Source organism: Podarcis vaucheri (genome assembly GCF_965113315.1).
Source record: "Podarcis vaucheri genome assembly, chromosome: 6".
Lineage (NCBI taxonomy): Eukaryota > Metazoa > Chordata > Lepidosauria > Squamata > Lacertidae > Podarcis > Podarcis vaucheri.
The window spans coordinates 31,226,604-31,242,767 of NC_138764.1; the positions used below are offsets into that span (position 1 = coordinate 31,226,604).

The window sequence follows — 16,164 nt, forward strand, 5'->3', positions numbered from 1 at the left end:
GTGTGCACAGTCTCAACCTGTAACTTTGGTGGCAATCTTGCCACCCATTCCTTTATTATTATTATTATTATTATTTCCCATTCCTAACTTGTCTTTCTGGAAGTAAACCCCACTAATGTCAATGCTGTATCTATTCACACACTGAGAGGCAAAATCAACAGAAAAGTTAGGGGGGAAATAGTTCTTGAAGTAGGCAAAAGGGGGGGGGGGAGGCCCAGTGTATGAGAGGGTTTCTTTCCCCCTCAGGTCAAAGTCAGACAATTTATGGAGTCTCTCCCCGTGCAAATAATCATTATTAACAAAGAGATGCATATCAATATACACAGAGATGAAACTCCAGGGTGCAGGGATCCTAAATAATTTCCTTCGGAAATTGTGCCTCAACCCCCCCCCCCGAGGTTCGCCCTCCCCCTTTTAACTCGTGCTTCAAAGCCCAACACAGGGAAAGAAAGACAAATCCCGCTCTTTTTTTCTTTTTGTGTGTGTGTGTGCGCGCGTCCCATTTCTCCCGCCATCTCCCCCCACCCCCCTGTTTGCCTTCTGAGGGCAAGAAATATACATACACAAAAGCCCTCAGCCGCGCGGACTGCGCATGCCCGAGGCCTCTCGCGCATGCCCACTGAGAACAAAGGAGTTCCGTGGGTCTGATGGGGAGAGCGGAGCCTGCTAGATAGAGCGCTCGGCAACCTTCGGCGGTTTCCGTTGGGGCCCGGCCGCCATTTTCTCGCTCCCCTCGCTCTCTCGCTGCTCGCTACCTGCGCGGCTCCCTGCCCTGGTCGCCAGCGCTTTGTCCTGTTCGGCGATGGACGGGTGAGTGAGGGAAGGAGTGAGGGACCGACGCCGCCCCTGCCGCCACCGGGAGGAAGAGAGGGAGGAGAGAGTTGTTGCCGCCGCCGCCGCCTCTCCCGCCTCCCTTCTCCCCCTTCTTTTTCGAGGGGGGCATCCCTTACGTGTCAGGGGCGCTTCCCGAGCTCCTTCCTTCCCGCCTGCCGGGCTCGGGGCGTGAGGAAAGCCTGGGGGTCCCGGGAGGAGGGGAGAAGAGGGGCGTGTGTGGGTGTTTTCCTCTCCCCGGGGGGAGGCGCCTGGCCAGGCGGCTGTCACTGCCCCGGGTGAGGGGCGGTGGTTGGGGGGCCGGTCTTGCCTTTTGACAGAGGCCTGGGCCTCTGGAAGGAGGCATCCCCGCTGGGATGCTGGGCTAGACAAGGCCCCTGTGGGAAGAGGCCCCCCCTTCTTTCCCCTGTTGCATCCCCGCGACCCGTGGCATCCCCGCGTTCACACGTTACTGGCCCCTTTCCCCATGGGGAACGCCCTTTTCTTCCCTTCCCTTGTCTCCTCCCTCGTCCCGTCCCTCCCGAGCTCACCCCTCCCCATTGTTTCATTTGGGTTAGGGTGACAGAGGAGCAGCAGCAGCAGCGATGCCCCCCATTTGGGGCAAAGGAAGCAGGAGGAAGGAGGCTCTTTTGTTTCCATTGGGGCCTTGTGTGTGTGTACATGCCACCTCTTTTCTCCCAACCTCCCAAGGTGGAAAAAAAAAGATGCCTTTGTGTTTGCTGGAGACAAGGCAGACCAAGCCGAAGGAAAGGAAGGCAGGGATTGCAGGCGTCAGCCATATGGAAACAAGGCAAAGGGCCTCCCTCCATTGGTGGTGAGGAGCTTGGGTGGGCAGCTTGCGGACGTATCACAGGCAAGGCCCTCTTTTTATTGGAAGCTGGGAAGTCCCGCTTTCTGGGCCCTGCTCAGTGACAGCGTAAATAGAGGGCTGATTATTATTTTTTTACTGCCTTCGCCAGACTTGAATCTGCTTTTGAAATGAAGCTGGGCAGCTCTTGTGTACATGATAAAATGGTTTCACTGGCTTTTGTTATACATATAAAAGAAAAAAGATAACGGCATGATGGTTAGCGATCATAACAGGAGCATGACGAGCCCTGCTAAGACTTGGGAAAGTTAGTCAACTTCAGTGGCCCAGGCTTGCATGTAACTCGAAACCAAACCGGTGGATGGGCAGCGGGCAAGATTATTATACGCACAAGTTGTATTCTCTTGAGCAGCTATTTGCTACATCCACATTCAGTGCTGGGATCTAGTTCTAGGCTTTATGAAGTTTCTTGCCCTGCCTTGCTAAAATCCATTTGCTGAATTGCCAGTGCAACTCTTTGTTGACATTAAGGACATAAGAGGAGTCCTGTTAGATTAGGCCAAAGCCCTATCTAGTCCATCATCCTTTTCTCACATTGGCCAATCAGATGCCTGCAACATGCGGGCAGTACTCCTATTTCACTCTTGTTCCCCAGCAACTAGTATTCAGAGGTGTGCTGCCTCAAATGCTGGAGGTAGCATACAGTCATACCTCGGGTTACAGACGCTTCAGGTTGCATTTTTCAGGTTACGGACTGCCGAAACCCGGAAGTACTGGAACAGGTTACTTCCGGGTTTCAGCGGTCACGCATGCGCAGAAGCACTGAATCGCAACCCGCGCGTGCGCAGACGCGGGTTGCGAATGCTGCGGGATGTGAACGTGCATACCGCACAGATCATGTTCACAACCCGTGCGTCCACTGTATAGCCATTATGTAGCCATGATAGCCTTTTCCCCCCATTAACTTTTCTAATACCTTTCTGAAGTAATCATCACATTTCATAGTAGCATAGTGTTAACTATGTACTGTGTAAAGAAGTACAGTGGTACCTTGGTTCTGGAATGGCTTAGTTGTCGAATAAATTGGCTCCTGAACACCACAAACCCGGAAGTAAGTGTTCCAGTTTGCAGATGTTTTTCAAAAGCCAAACGTCTGGTGCGGCTTCCAATTGAGTGCAGGAAGCTCCTGCAGCCAATCAGAAGCCACACCTTGGTTTTTGAACGGTTTTGGGAGTTGAATGGACTCCTGGAACAAATAAAGTTTGAGAACCAAGGTACCACTGTACTTCCTTTTGCTTATCCTGATTTCCCCACCATTCAGCTTCAGTGACTCCAGACTCTAGTTTTGAGACATGGAAAAGAACTTCCTCTACATCTAGTTTTATAAGCCTGGTCTGTTGGGCTTGATTAGATCTGCCTAGGTCAGATTTGCTCTCTTGTATGTGGTTTTACAGTTCTAAAGAAAACATGAACAAAAGTTATTTATCCTTTTTGGCTCCCATTATCACCAATCCAGGTTTGGTTGTATGTGTGGCACCAAGGTAGTTCTTGCCACCTTGTTACTTCAGTATGTCATGAGTAAGTCTAAATTATTACAAGTAAGCATTTTAATGCCAATATATTTAAAATATATTGAATGTTTGGTTTCAAAGAGAATGCCTTTCTCATTAGAAAAGAGAAATAAAAGTGAATTCCCCCTTTTAAAAATTTATTTTCTTTTTCAGCATTGTCACTGATGTTGCAGTTGGTGTGAAGGTAGGTTATGAATTTAATAAATAATCCTAAATTTGGTATGAAATATTAATTTGTCATGTTGACTATTTGTCCCGGTCACTTTCGGTCAGGGGTGCCAGCAGCATTTCCTGCTCTTAGTACACTGTACGTGGATTGATTCCTCAGCCCCACCCACAAAAGAGGGACCAATCTGCAAATAACTTGTGTATGTTAATTTATATTTATAGATACAAATTTATAAATAATTACTGTAACTTAAATAGAAATTGAATACATTTTGCCATAGTGGGGAAAACTTTAACCATGTCAGGTGACCTTGTAACCCTATGTGAATTTGATTGTTTGGTAAGTATAAGGCCATGATGGGAAACTTTTTCTTTCTATAAAGGGTCATTGACCCACCAAAAAAAAATCATTCTGGGGGCCATACACAAATACAATGACTGACTGACAGAATGTCAACAGATGAAGCTTTTCCCATTATTGTATTTCCATCCCAGAAAGGGCTTAACCAGTTGGATTTCTGTCTGCCATGCAGCTCTTAAGAACACAAGAACACTGCTCTCCTCCAATAACAATCCTAAAGTATGCAAAGAATACACGTTTCACGAGTCCTATACTGGCTATATTTTCGTAGGTCTTTTGATCAATTTATCTCATTCTGGCAACATTCTGTCCGGCCAGGCAGGATATTTCAAATGTTGGTATCAAAAGAGATTTTAGATTTACAGCAACATAGGTTCCATTTCCTGTGCTTGGATAATTCAATATGTGCAGAGCAATCTGTAAGGGTCGGTGGGGGACATAACTGAAAGTGGATGAACTGCCTCTTTCTATGCTCGGCCACACCTGTGCCCCCCCCCCTTTCCTTTTTCTGCTAGTTGTGTAATTTGTCCCATGTTCCAGGTGTGTGTCTGGGGAATGGAGGAGATGTGGATCCACAGCCTCTTCTGGAATGCTTTCTTTCTGCACTTTCCAGTGTTCATGCTCTGTCAGAACAGAACTGGCTACGTACCTTTCCCTTACTTCATACTGGAGGCCTAGGAAATCACATCTCCCTCTCCAAGGGCAGACCTCTCTGCCCTCATAGTGAAAAACCTTATGACTCCCTGGGGCCTTTTGTGGGCTGCGTTGCAGGATTGGTATAACCCATGCTCTCACAATAACAGTCCACTGCCCTCTCCTTCAGTATATATGTGTGTGTATATACTGGTGATGATATACCCTTTGCAGGGTAATTGTTGTAGGGACTGTGTGACTTAAGTGGAACTAGAATTGGAGAGTTTTTAATATATTTAATGCAGAGTTCATAAAATAGGACTGAAAGGATCTAGATTCTAGCTATATTATGAACATTGCAAAGGTCTAGGATTCTAATCACTGACCCAAAGGAAGGTAGCCATAATGTTCTCAGTTTCTAGACCGCAGGCTGGAAGTACAGTCATGCCTCATGTTATGTCTGCTTCATATTACGTTCTTATGTCTGCTTCATGTTACGTTCTTTCATGTTGCGACCCGGAAGTACCGGACAGGGTTACTTCCGGGTTTTGTGGCTCATGCATGTGCAGATGTGCAAAATGACGTCACCCGCATGCGCAGAAGTGGCAAATTGCAACCCGCACGTGCGCAGATGTGCCGCTGTAGGTTGCACTATTTTCATGTAGTGAACGGGCCTCTGGAACGGATACCGTTCGCAACCAGAGGTACCACTATATGTTGTAGATTGTGCACTCATGTCTCCTTTCTTTTGTGGCTTGCTTTTACTGTGGTATTACATGTGTGATTCTGATATTGCCAAATTGTGGTTTGACATTACATGCATGAGCAGACACCTCCAAGTCACCCTCCTGCTTCCCTTCATATGTCATGATTTCTTTACTTAATCCTGGGTTCTGGATTCTTCACAAACTGCAGTTTACCATTTAATCCAAACCCAAGCTATGGTTTGAGCAACCAAGGACCAAACCATGGTAATTGGTATTGTGTGCCTTCTTCTACATGGAGTATAACCTTATGTATGAAATAGTAATTATGTAGCATTAGTGTTAAACCGGGTGGCTCTTGTATGCAAGCTTTGGAGTGGGTTTGCAAACCCTGGTTATGAAGGATTCTGGTTAATGTTAATTATGTATTTGCACCAATGTAACTAATGTTACATCATGGCAAAAGCAGGCCATGAAATGGAAAGGGGAATTAACATGGAAGATGGGAACATGTAATCTCAAAGAGTTCTCACAGGGATAAAAAACATGCTTGCACTGGGCCTGCAGTAAGAATCTTCAAAACTGTCTAATCTGAGAACAGATTATACTAGGAGAACAGGTAGTAATAACCTTGAATTTTGGGGTATTTGACATCCTGGTTTATTTTGGGTAGTCTTGATTAAAAACACTACTGCTCTGAAACACGGAACCTGTAAAATTGTAAGTTCGGATTAACATGGGGTAAAGGCCAGGTGCTTTGTACTTTATCCTCATATACTGTACTACATCAGTGCTTGAAAAACGGTGGTGGTAAGAGAAAGAATTAAGCAACAATGTACCTCTGAGCATACATTCAGTCTAGGAATTTGTTTTCAGTATCAGAATTGCTTTTGAAATCCTTTCACATGCAAATCACTCTTATTTTCCCTAGCTTCCTTTGTTCTTAAATATTTGATAGCCAGACACCCTTTAGATCCACTGTAAATTATTCATCTACCAGTGGATCCTGAGATGTCTTCTACCCCATACCTGACTTAGATAAAGCTTGCTATGGTACAGTGCTGTGCTTATAAAATGAATATGCCTTTCTTTTGGGAGCATGTGAACATATTTGGACCAGTAACAGGAGTAGAATCTCTCATAGCTAAGCATATATACTTTGAAAATGGAATTGAATTCTGGGAGCACCCATCTTATATTCTTCAACACAACTGCCTCTAAGAAGAATATAAACTGTCATTCTTCCAGATGGCATTTTGCCTTTTGCAGAGTTGAACTGACAGTTTTGAGGAGATAGTTTAATTTGTCAAAAGCATCATTGGTGATATCAGCACAGTTCTGGTCAAAGGACTGTCTGGCTTGCTGCCTTCTTCAGCAGAATAAGCATGTCATTAACCACGCCTCTTAACTGGAAATGACTTAAAATAAAGTAATACATATTAACTAATAACTTATAAGAATACAATGGTAGTGGGAAGCAAAACATTTCCTGGCATGCTTTGTAGCTGACCAGCTGACTGACATCAAAAAACCAATTAATTGAATGGAGCTCTGTTGTTAAATGGCTTTTCATAAAGTGAAAATTGGGCAGTGCAAGTTAAAAATCTGTATGGCTGTATGGATTCATTGGGCGCACACATTTTTCTGAAATGATCACAGTTTTCTTCCTCAAGGCAAGTCATACAGTTTAATTTGCATGAACTCTTCTAACTAGAGCTATAGACAAAATTTTATAGGCCCTAAATGATTTGTGCGAATATTCTAGAATATTTCCAAAAGCATGAGTCTAGGATGTACTTTTTGTGTACCTAACAACCTAATATTGCTGTTCCTCCTTGGAACATATTTAAAATGGCTAGAGCTGGATATGAGTCTGGGCAACGAAGTCTTAGAGGAGGGACTGTATGGGCTGGGGGAAAGCTGGCCTTTGTTAGACTGATTTTGGTTTAGGGGTTTCCATCTGGCAACTTCTTGGCTATGGTGATGATTCCATTTTTTGCCTGCAAAAAGCACAAGAAATTGCTGGTTTACAGTTCTGCTTTACAAAATGTATATTGCCTATTTCAGTTATCAGTATAGGAATTGCTGTTTGAATAGTAGCTGATTATAGGTTTTGCTGATTTATGTGGTCCTTGCTATAATGGGACAGGTATATTTGTACAAATATACAGTGCTTCACCATATATTCTATTGCAGTTATTTCTGTTAGTGAAACTAGGCTATTAGTTTTGTAAATCCGTATTTGACTTGTAGACTGAATCACTTTTTGTTTGAAACCACCTACACAGATTTGTTTGGAAATATTTGGAACACACAACCCACTTGATTTAAAAAAATATATATTTTTGAGGCAAGGGAGATAATGACAAGAACTTTATTCCAAGGAAGGTCAAAATCTGTACTGTGGAAGTGTATGAAAATATGTTTCAGGTCCAGGTTTCCATTCAAGAAAACAACTTACCTAAATTCTTGGAACTCTATAATCATAGTATCTTTTTTGTTAGGCAAAGAAATGTTGTGTGTAGTCTACAGAAAGCATTAGGAGGGCAGCTTAAATGAATAAGAATTGATTTACTTAAAATTGTCTGTAACGAGATACAACCTATTTTATAAATGATTTTTTTCATATCTATATGATCACTGCCAGTGAGCATTATAGAGCAGGTTAACAAAAAAAATCACTTTTCCTTCCTAGTTAATGGCTCTGGAGGCAAAGTAATGTACAAAAATTACTTTAACCTTCAAAGTTATGTGACTACTCTCATGCCTTTCATAAGAACTTCAGAACCTTGCTGGATCTAACCAAGGGCCCATCAAGTCCAACCTCCCGTTCTCAAAGCTGCCAATCAGAGACCAATGGGAAGCAGAATATAAACAGGAGAACACTCTGCCCACTTAAGTCCCCTCCTCCATAAATTAATTTGCCTAATCTTTTAAAGCTATCCAAATTGACGGCCATCATAATGTCTTATGGTAGTGCATTCCATAGTTTAATTATGTGCTGTGTGAAAAATTACTTCCTTTTGTGTGCCCTGAATCTTCCAACATTTAGCATAATTGGATGACCCCGAGTTCTAGTATTTATGTGAGATGGACAAAAACTTCTCTTTATCCACTTTTTCCACACCATGCACCTCTTACTATGTCCTCTGTTTGCTTCCTTTTTTTCTAAAACTAAAAAAACTGCTGTAACATTTTCTCATAGAGTAGTTGCTCCATCTCTGGAGCCATGATAGCCTGTTGCTGTAAAAATAGCAAGAATAAAGACTCTTGTGGGACCTTAAGCCATAATAAACTTGTTAGTCTTTAAAGTCCAATGATACCCTTTTTAAATAATTTTGTTACCTTTTCTGCACCTTTTCCTGTTTTCCTTTTTGAGGTGTGGCAAACAAAACTGGACACAGTATTCCCAGCATGGTTGCACCACAGATTTTTTTTAACGCCTTCTGTATTTCTGCAATGTTCTTTAATTGTGTAGAAATGCCCTAGCTAACATGTTACTATTCTTATTCTTATTCCAAAGTTAATGGCTTAATGAGGTGATAAGGTTTTGAATACTTGGGAATTCAAAGTTTTTCTTCTTCTTGCTATTCAAAAATCTAAATGCCTGTGTTATGCTTTCCTAGTAATTAAAGAGATTAAAGGGTGAGTCATCACTTGACCTACTATGATAGGCTCAGAGAATTGGAGAGAATTTATGGCCCTGTTTCAGCTATGTGGACAGATGGCATAAAAAAAAAACCTCTCTACTGTGGCAAATCTAGAACAGATATTTTCTGTGTAGGCCTAGGAGACAAGAATGTCCTGCTAAGATACTACATATTTGTGGGTGCAAGGATAAGATTAATATTTGTAGAATCAGATCTTTGACTGTACCCAGCGTATTATTGGCACTAGCTAAGTACCTAACCAAATTTATTACTCTATTATGGTGCTTAAGGAAGGGAATACAATTTAAATTTCCTCTCTTTTGGGGATAAATTTCAAGATACGGAGGTGTTTCGAGGAATACAGCCTAAATTCAGCCTGTCTGTTCAATTCCATGTCTCTCCTGACTCATTTATGCTGATCAAGGAGAGGGTTGACCAGCTGGATTCAGGGTATGATTAATACCTCTTTGTGAGAAGAAATAGTTGCAGTCATTTTGAAGGAGGTGGGTTTGAGGCCATTTCCAAAGGAACTCTTTCTAGACACCAAATATAGTCATGATTGTTGTTCAAATAAAACCTTCCCTGTACTGCAAAGTTTGTCTATGGCTAGAGGGTGGTGACTGTAAAATTCAGGCATAATTTGAATGATGATGAAATAGATTGACTTCGGTATAGCTTCCGGCTTGTCATCAGAACTAAAACTGCATTGGTTGTTATTTTATATGAACTTTATTAGGAGAAGGAAAAGTGAAGTGTGATCCTGCTAATATGTCTGAATCTCTCAGCAGTTGATACCATCAAACATAGTATACTGCTGGAGGGGCTACCTAGTATTGGAACTGGAGGGGCCATGATTCAATAATTTGCTTCCTGCTTAGAGAGACAGTTCCAGAAGGTGGTGCTGGGGGGTATTGCTCTGAGCCATTACATCAGTATTCTGGAGTCCATTAGGACTTCCTTTTGTGCCTTATGCTCTATATAACTTTGGGTAAGGGATTATCACCAGGCTCTTTCTTCATTTTATCAATGCATATGAGATGACACGGGCATACTGAATTTGTGTCTGAAGACAGTAGTGGTTTACATGAAATTTAACAACCTAAACTCCGTTCAGACAAGATGGAGGTGCTGTTGGTAGGTGACTGGTATGACCGCTAATGCGGTGTTCAATCTCATTTGGGATTGTACTCCCCCAGGTGGTGCCCTCCAGATGGTTTGGACTAAAACTCCTGTCATTCCTAACTATGAACCATGCTGGCTAGGGCTTTATGGAAATGGGTGGTGAACCTGTGATCTGAGGATCAATCTTGGCTTTCATATTTGGCCTGTGATCCTCCTCCCCCCCTCCCAGTTATTGCGTGGTGATTAATCTGCCTTTCAAGAGATCAAGCAGGTAGTGGCTGCTGAGCTCTAGGGCATTCCTGAGTCATCCTGATCTTCTAGATGTACTTTATTCTGACCTCTGCTTCATTTTTGAGACAGCTTGGTGGATGATTAATGCCAGGGGAAAGCATCCTTGTTGATTTTCCATAACTTCAGAGTCACATTAGATACCATTACCAATTACATACTTTTGGATTGCTTGTCCTGGAGCAGTTTTCTGGCTCAGTTCTGAGTTATACCAGAATCTGTCCACCAAGAAGGAACTGAAAGTGATGGTGGGATACTGTAGCTCAGTATCATGGCATTTACTCTATGGTGTCCTTCATGGTTTTGTATTGTGCTTTGCACTGTTCAACACATTCATGAAACTACTGGTAGAACTCATTTTGATGGCTGCAATCAATATATGATTGATACCAAGCTCTTTCTCATTTCTTTTCATTAAATCCAGATGTGGGCATAGGTGTCCTGAATAGGTGCATAGCATGCTCATTAGTAAACTGACAAGATAAGAGAGAAGTGTCATTAGCTGATAATAGCATATCTTTCCATGGGAGCAATATTGAACCTGTTCTGAATTGGGTTGGCTTCTTGAAGGATCAGCTTCACACTTTGATGTTATTCTACATTCAGCGTTGCTGCTGGATGCATAGGTGACATCCATAATGCCTTCAACCAACTTCAGTCGTATTTGGTGTACTTAGGCTTCCTTTTGAAAACAATTTGGAAATTCAGCTGATGCGAATGGGGCTGACTACTGAGAACATACGCCAGTCACAAAAACATTACTAGCTATCACTTTACTTTGGGGCTCATTTCTAAGTGATAGTATCCACTTGGGAGGCTTTGTGAATAAGTTAATTTAAATTATTATTGAAATGAGCAAGAAGAAAAGTTGACTTAAATCATTGATTTGAATTAAGATTTTCATTGATATCTTCTTCATATATTTCCTAAACAGGGCTCCAAGAAAATAAATATCCAGGCAATTTTGTTGATTCATAATTTCCTGCAATGAGAACATAATCTGTGACTGCTTGTAACGTATTTAAATTAATAGCCCTTTGAAGTGAATTTGTTTTCTTTTTACATAGAAACAGACTTTAATTCAATGTTCTTGTTTGAACGTAGTGCTAAATAATGGTTTAGAGCTACATTTCGACTTTAGCCTTAGTTTTAATTATGGTTCATTGGTCCAAGAGCGGTTTGTAAACCACCTTTTGAAATTTACTTGTTTGGACAAACTATAGTTAAAGTTAACAATAGTTTGTAATGGTTTTGATATATTGGCAAATCTTGATTGGTAGAAAATGGAAGTAAATGCTTCTAGTCACCATTTGCAGCTATGCCAGAGATGGGGAAGTAGAATTGTATGAGTCTAAGGCTTGTTTATGTAGCACCAAATCATAGTTTAATGTTGTGGCTGAACACAGCCATTATATTTGAAAAGGATTATATATGCAGTTTTAAGATAAGTATATAATTTACATTTTTGCATTAAGTTCATATTTCATTTTCATCCTGCTTGTTAAAAAATCACTTAATTGAAATATAAAGCAAAAATCAGATTTAAATAAAATATCAATAAAAAAGTCTACTGTGATTGCAACATGAGGAAGCAGCAAAATAATATACTTTGCCACATTTCATATGCATTGCAAGAAATTGATCTTAGTTTACAAATTTAAGGGTAACTTGACCCTTTATGATTTATGTCTTTGGAATATTTCTTGTTGTGTCTGAAAAGTTCATTTTGAAACTGGAAAAGACCAAAAAGGAGATGGGACCTAAATAGCTAGATTAGAAATCATAGCAAAGAAATAATAATATTCAGGTTCCTTTACAAATATCATTTTGATTGTATGTAGATATTGTTTTTTTCATGACTGTTGCAAGCTAAGGATGCTAACTGAAGTTGATGCACTCTTAGTTGCTTAAAACATTTTAATCTTTCCATAGGCTGTTGAGTAACTTGCTATCTTTACAAATTATGTACAGTTTTCAGTGAAGAAATTGGACTGGATGAACAATTGCATGTTAATAATTTTAGTTTATTTTGACTGGCTACCTGAAAAGAGTGGTGGAGGAAATCTGATAAGTCTTCGTTCATACATCACCTTAAACCACAGTTTAAAACAAACTGTGATTTAACGTGAACAAGCTCTGTGCTGTTGTATGCTGCTCAAAAGTTCCTGAGGTTCTCATTTCCCATGTCTGAACCTGAATTCGTACTTTGTTTCCCCCACCAAAAAAACCACAAGCAGTGAGAAGTTGGTTATCGCTTCTGGTTTGTTTAGGACAGTGTTTCCCAAACGTTTTTGGGCAACGACACACCTGTTTACTGAAAAAAAATCTCGCGGCACACCACCATTAAAGCCCCGCCCCGTGACGTCAGCGCGCAGCGTCACGCCGGGAGGGACGCACAAAAGTGAAAGTTTTTTCCCTCCCCCTTGCCGGGGAACCTCCAAGCTTTGGAGGCGGGAGGAGGCAGCAGAGCGAGGGACTGAGGGACGGCGGCAACTGAGGCGGCGGCGGCTGTTGTGGTGGTGGCGGCGATAGCGGGCGGAGGAGGAGCCGTTGCCGGGAGTTGCTGCTGTTGTTGCTGCTGCTGCCCGGACATGCCGGCCTCCTCCTCCTCCGCTGTCTCGCGCTCCTCCCTTTTGCACGCGCTGCCCCGCCGCTCGGCACCACCACCGCGGAGCCGCCCCCGGCTCGACGCGGATCCTCGCCGCCGCCGCCTCTCACCGCCCGACTCGCCCGCCTCCCTCCCACGGCACACCAGCCGATGTCTCACGGCACAGTAGTGTGCCGCGGAACACCGGTTGGGAAACACTGGTTTAGGAGGAAACAAACTAGGAGTCTTAATTTGGATGACAAGCCAAGCTCTGGTTTGTTTTGTCCATGTCATGGCAGGAGGAGGGGAGGAGTACTCAGGAATATTTGAGTTGTTTGCACTAGTGTGCTGCTCGTTCACATTAAGCAATAATTTGTTTTAAACTTTTGTTTGATGTGAATCAGGCCTCTAACTAGGTTTCCTAGGTACTCTTTTTTTTTTAAAAAAAAAAGATATTTCAAACTTACATGCTTAATATTAGTGTTTGCATTTTTAAATGGCAAAGTGCTTACTGTTTCTTTCTTTTTAGAGAGGATCTGACGAGCTTCTTTCAGGCAGTGTACTCAATAGTCCGAACTCTAACATGAGCAGCATAGTAGTTACTGGTAAGTGATGCTTTTTGAAAGGAGACTTTTTTCATTGTAGCATCAAAATGTATCCATGTTGCAGAAGAAGAATGAACATCTGGACAAAGAATGTTTATTACGCCTTCTTAGGATCTGAGCACTGAAGTTTTTAAATATCAAATGCCTAATACAGTACTCGTAAAAAAAATAATAATTCTGATGCATGGAATTTGGAGTTGCCCAGAGCAGAACTACACCAGCTGGACTTTCACATGGGCAGAATGGGATGGGGGTGGTACGGCAGTCTTTACCAATTCCTTCTGTGGCCCCCAATACCTTTCCCCCTAAAAATCTGTTCTGGAGGGTTGGGGAACCCTCTGTAATACTGTGGGGAGGAGGCATAAAGGACTGCAGGGGAAAGGGAGAATCACTGGACATTACCTCCCCCGTCTTCCACCAAGGATCTTGGTCCCTTCTTTAAATGATAGGAGCTCTTATTTAGTGCAACACCAGGTCTGAGTCCAAGCCTGCATAACTTTAAAAAAGGGATTCTCACAGTTTATTTTTTATTGTTTTTTGGAGAGGGACCTTCCATCAGGCAAGGAAAGACTCATGCAGGCATTTGTGCTTTCTGCCTGTCTGCACTGTGTCATCCAGCCAGGATCTGTTTTTATATCCTGTGTTTCATTTATGTCAGGGGTGCCAAACATTTTCCAAAGATGGCCAGATTTGATGAAGTGACCAAAGTCGTTGAAGTTTTTTTTTAGGATTTTACCCCCAGGACATATACTGCTACTGGAGCTGGATTAAATGGACTGGTGGGCCGGATTAGGCCACCGAAACGGATTTTGGACATGCCTGATTTATGTTGAAAACTCTCACCCACCCGTATTTTTTTCAGACAGGTTTGTGTTGCTTTAGGAAGTCAGAGCAACACGTGTCGTTTGTACCAGGTCTCCTATTCCTCTTTGCAGGTTACCTCTCCATCCCTAGGTGAAACACCATTTCAAATAACGAAATGTTATAAAGTTTCCTCTGCTAAAAGAATGGCTATATCCTATTAGTTTGGGTGGCTTTTTGAACTACTGATAGTACTACCACTGTCCATAACTATTATACCTGGATGTAGCAGGAGAGGAGGGGGGAAATACAAGCCCCCTCCAGCAACCAGGCCAGGATCAACTGTCATATGTCTCCTTCCCTGCAAGGACTCTGTTTTGTAGTCATCATATAGCTATTAGTAACTGATACTTGAATTTGCATATTTTCACTGCCACTCCTCATCCTGCCTTCCCTTAGTGCAGGGAAGGGACTCCCGCTCGCATCAGTTGCAGGCAGCATGGACAGTAGACAGGAGTAATGAAAGTTGTAGTCCAGCAACAGTTGGAGGGCCACAAGTTCCCCACACCTGCTTTAGTGTCATATGTCTCAGCTTCTAAGATCTGTTCTAATCATTGTACAATGCTTAAGAATGTATTAAGTCAGGGGTAGGCAGCCTATGGGACAGGTGCGGCCCAATCGTCTTCTAAATGCGGCCCGTGGACGGTCCGGGAATCAGCATGATTTTACATGAGTAGAATGTGTCCTTTTATTTAAAATGCATCTCTGGGTTATTTGTAGGGCCCGCCGGGTGTTTTTACATGAGTAGAATGTGTGCTTTTATTTGAAATGCATCTCCGGGTTATTTGTGGGGCATAGGAATGTGTCCATTTCCCCCCCAAAATATAGTCTGGCCGACCACGTGGTCTGAGGGACAGTGGGCTGGCCCACAGCTGAAAAAGGTTGCTGACCCCTGTATTAATTGCATAATAGAACTTATTGTGAATAGTTACCCTTGAATACTGGTATCAGCTTTGCAGATAGGTCTGAAGGGGGTACCTGCCAGAGTGGCTGGGATGGGTATGTATATATGTATGTATGTAAGTATATATGTATGTATGTATAAATAAATTATTATTATTATTATTTCTTCATGAAACTTTGTCTCCCAATACTTTGAGGGAAAGAGAAATTCCCATGCTCAAGCCTTCATGATACAGTTGTACAATGTCATAGAAATTGAGTGCTGAATTATTTCTCTTCTGTCACCTTAACTAGCCAGTAGATGCTGTAGATTCCTGTGTATTAGGCAACTGGGCGTATAAGACGACTCCCCAAATTGGCAGTCTTATACACTTCACTGGGCAGTGACAGTGGGCAGCGGGCTCTGCGCCAGGAGGGAGCTGCCCGGTGAAGCTGCCCAGCGATACTAAACTGGAGTGGGCCATCCACTGCTGCTGCTGTGACAGCTTTGGCAGCTTCCGAAGCAGCGGTGGGCTCCACGCCTGGAGGAAGCCATACCCGGTGAATAAGACGACTCTCAACTTTTTAACCTCTTTTCCAGGGTTAAAAAGTCGTCTTATACGCCGGAATCTATGGTAATTAATGTGTTCTTTTTATGCTGGACTTTTAACTGTCCATCAAATTTGGGTTTGTCAGATTTTATTGTATTTTATTTATTTATTTATTTAGCCACTCTGGGAGGTATGGCTGAAGAGTGGGTAATACATGTTTTGAAATCATATATAAATATATTAAAATTGAATTAGGGTGGGAGAGCCATGTAGCTATATCCCTGCATCAGTGCAGTAGCCTGGAGGCAATTTTTAATTGCTAGGTAAGTTGCTAATTATAAACTTGAGTTATGTAAATGTTAATTATGGAGCACTGTAAACACATTTCTTGTTTATAAGATTCCAAGCAGGGATCAAAATTAATGATGTAGCAATATATTTAAAATTACCTTTACCTTAAGTATTGAAATTAGTTCCAAGTTGAAATGGAAGGGCAAGGGAAATAATTTTGGTAATATTTTCATGAACCCCTTCATGAGCGG

The 16,164-nt window shown here is 42.2% G+C and overlaps 1 protein-coding gene across 5 annotated transcripts in view; it reads left to right on the plus strand.

Moving 5' to 3' along the window:
- Positions 1–630: 630 nt before the first annotated feature.
- Positions 631–16,164, plus strand: part of PTBP2 (polypyrimidine tract binding protein 2) — a 50,713-nt gene continuing 35,179 nt past the window's right edge. For 4 of the 5 annotated variants that reach the window (XM_082227924.1, XM_082227925.1, XM_082227926.1 and 1 more), the window contains exons 1-3: positions 632–810; positions 3,364–3,394; positions 13,253–13,328. In XM_082227924.1, the coding sequence (XP_082084050.1) occupies positions 803–810; positions 3,364–3,394; positions 13,253–13,328 (115 nt within the window). In that variant the 5' untranslated portion in view covers positions 632–802. Of the gene's footprint in view, positions 811–3,363; positions 3,395–13,252; positions 13,329–16,164 lie in introns of all 5 variants that reach the window. The other variant, XM_082227928.1, reaches the window with a different exon arrangement.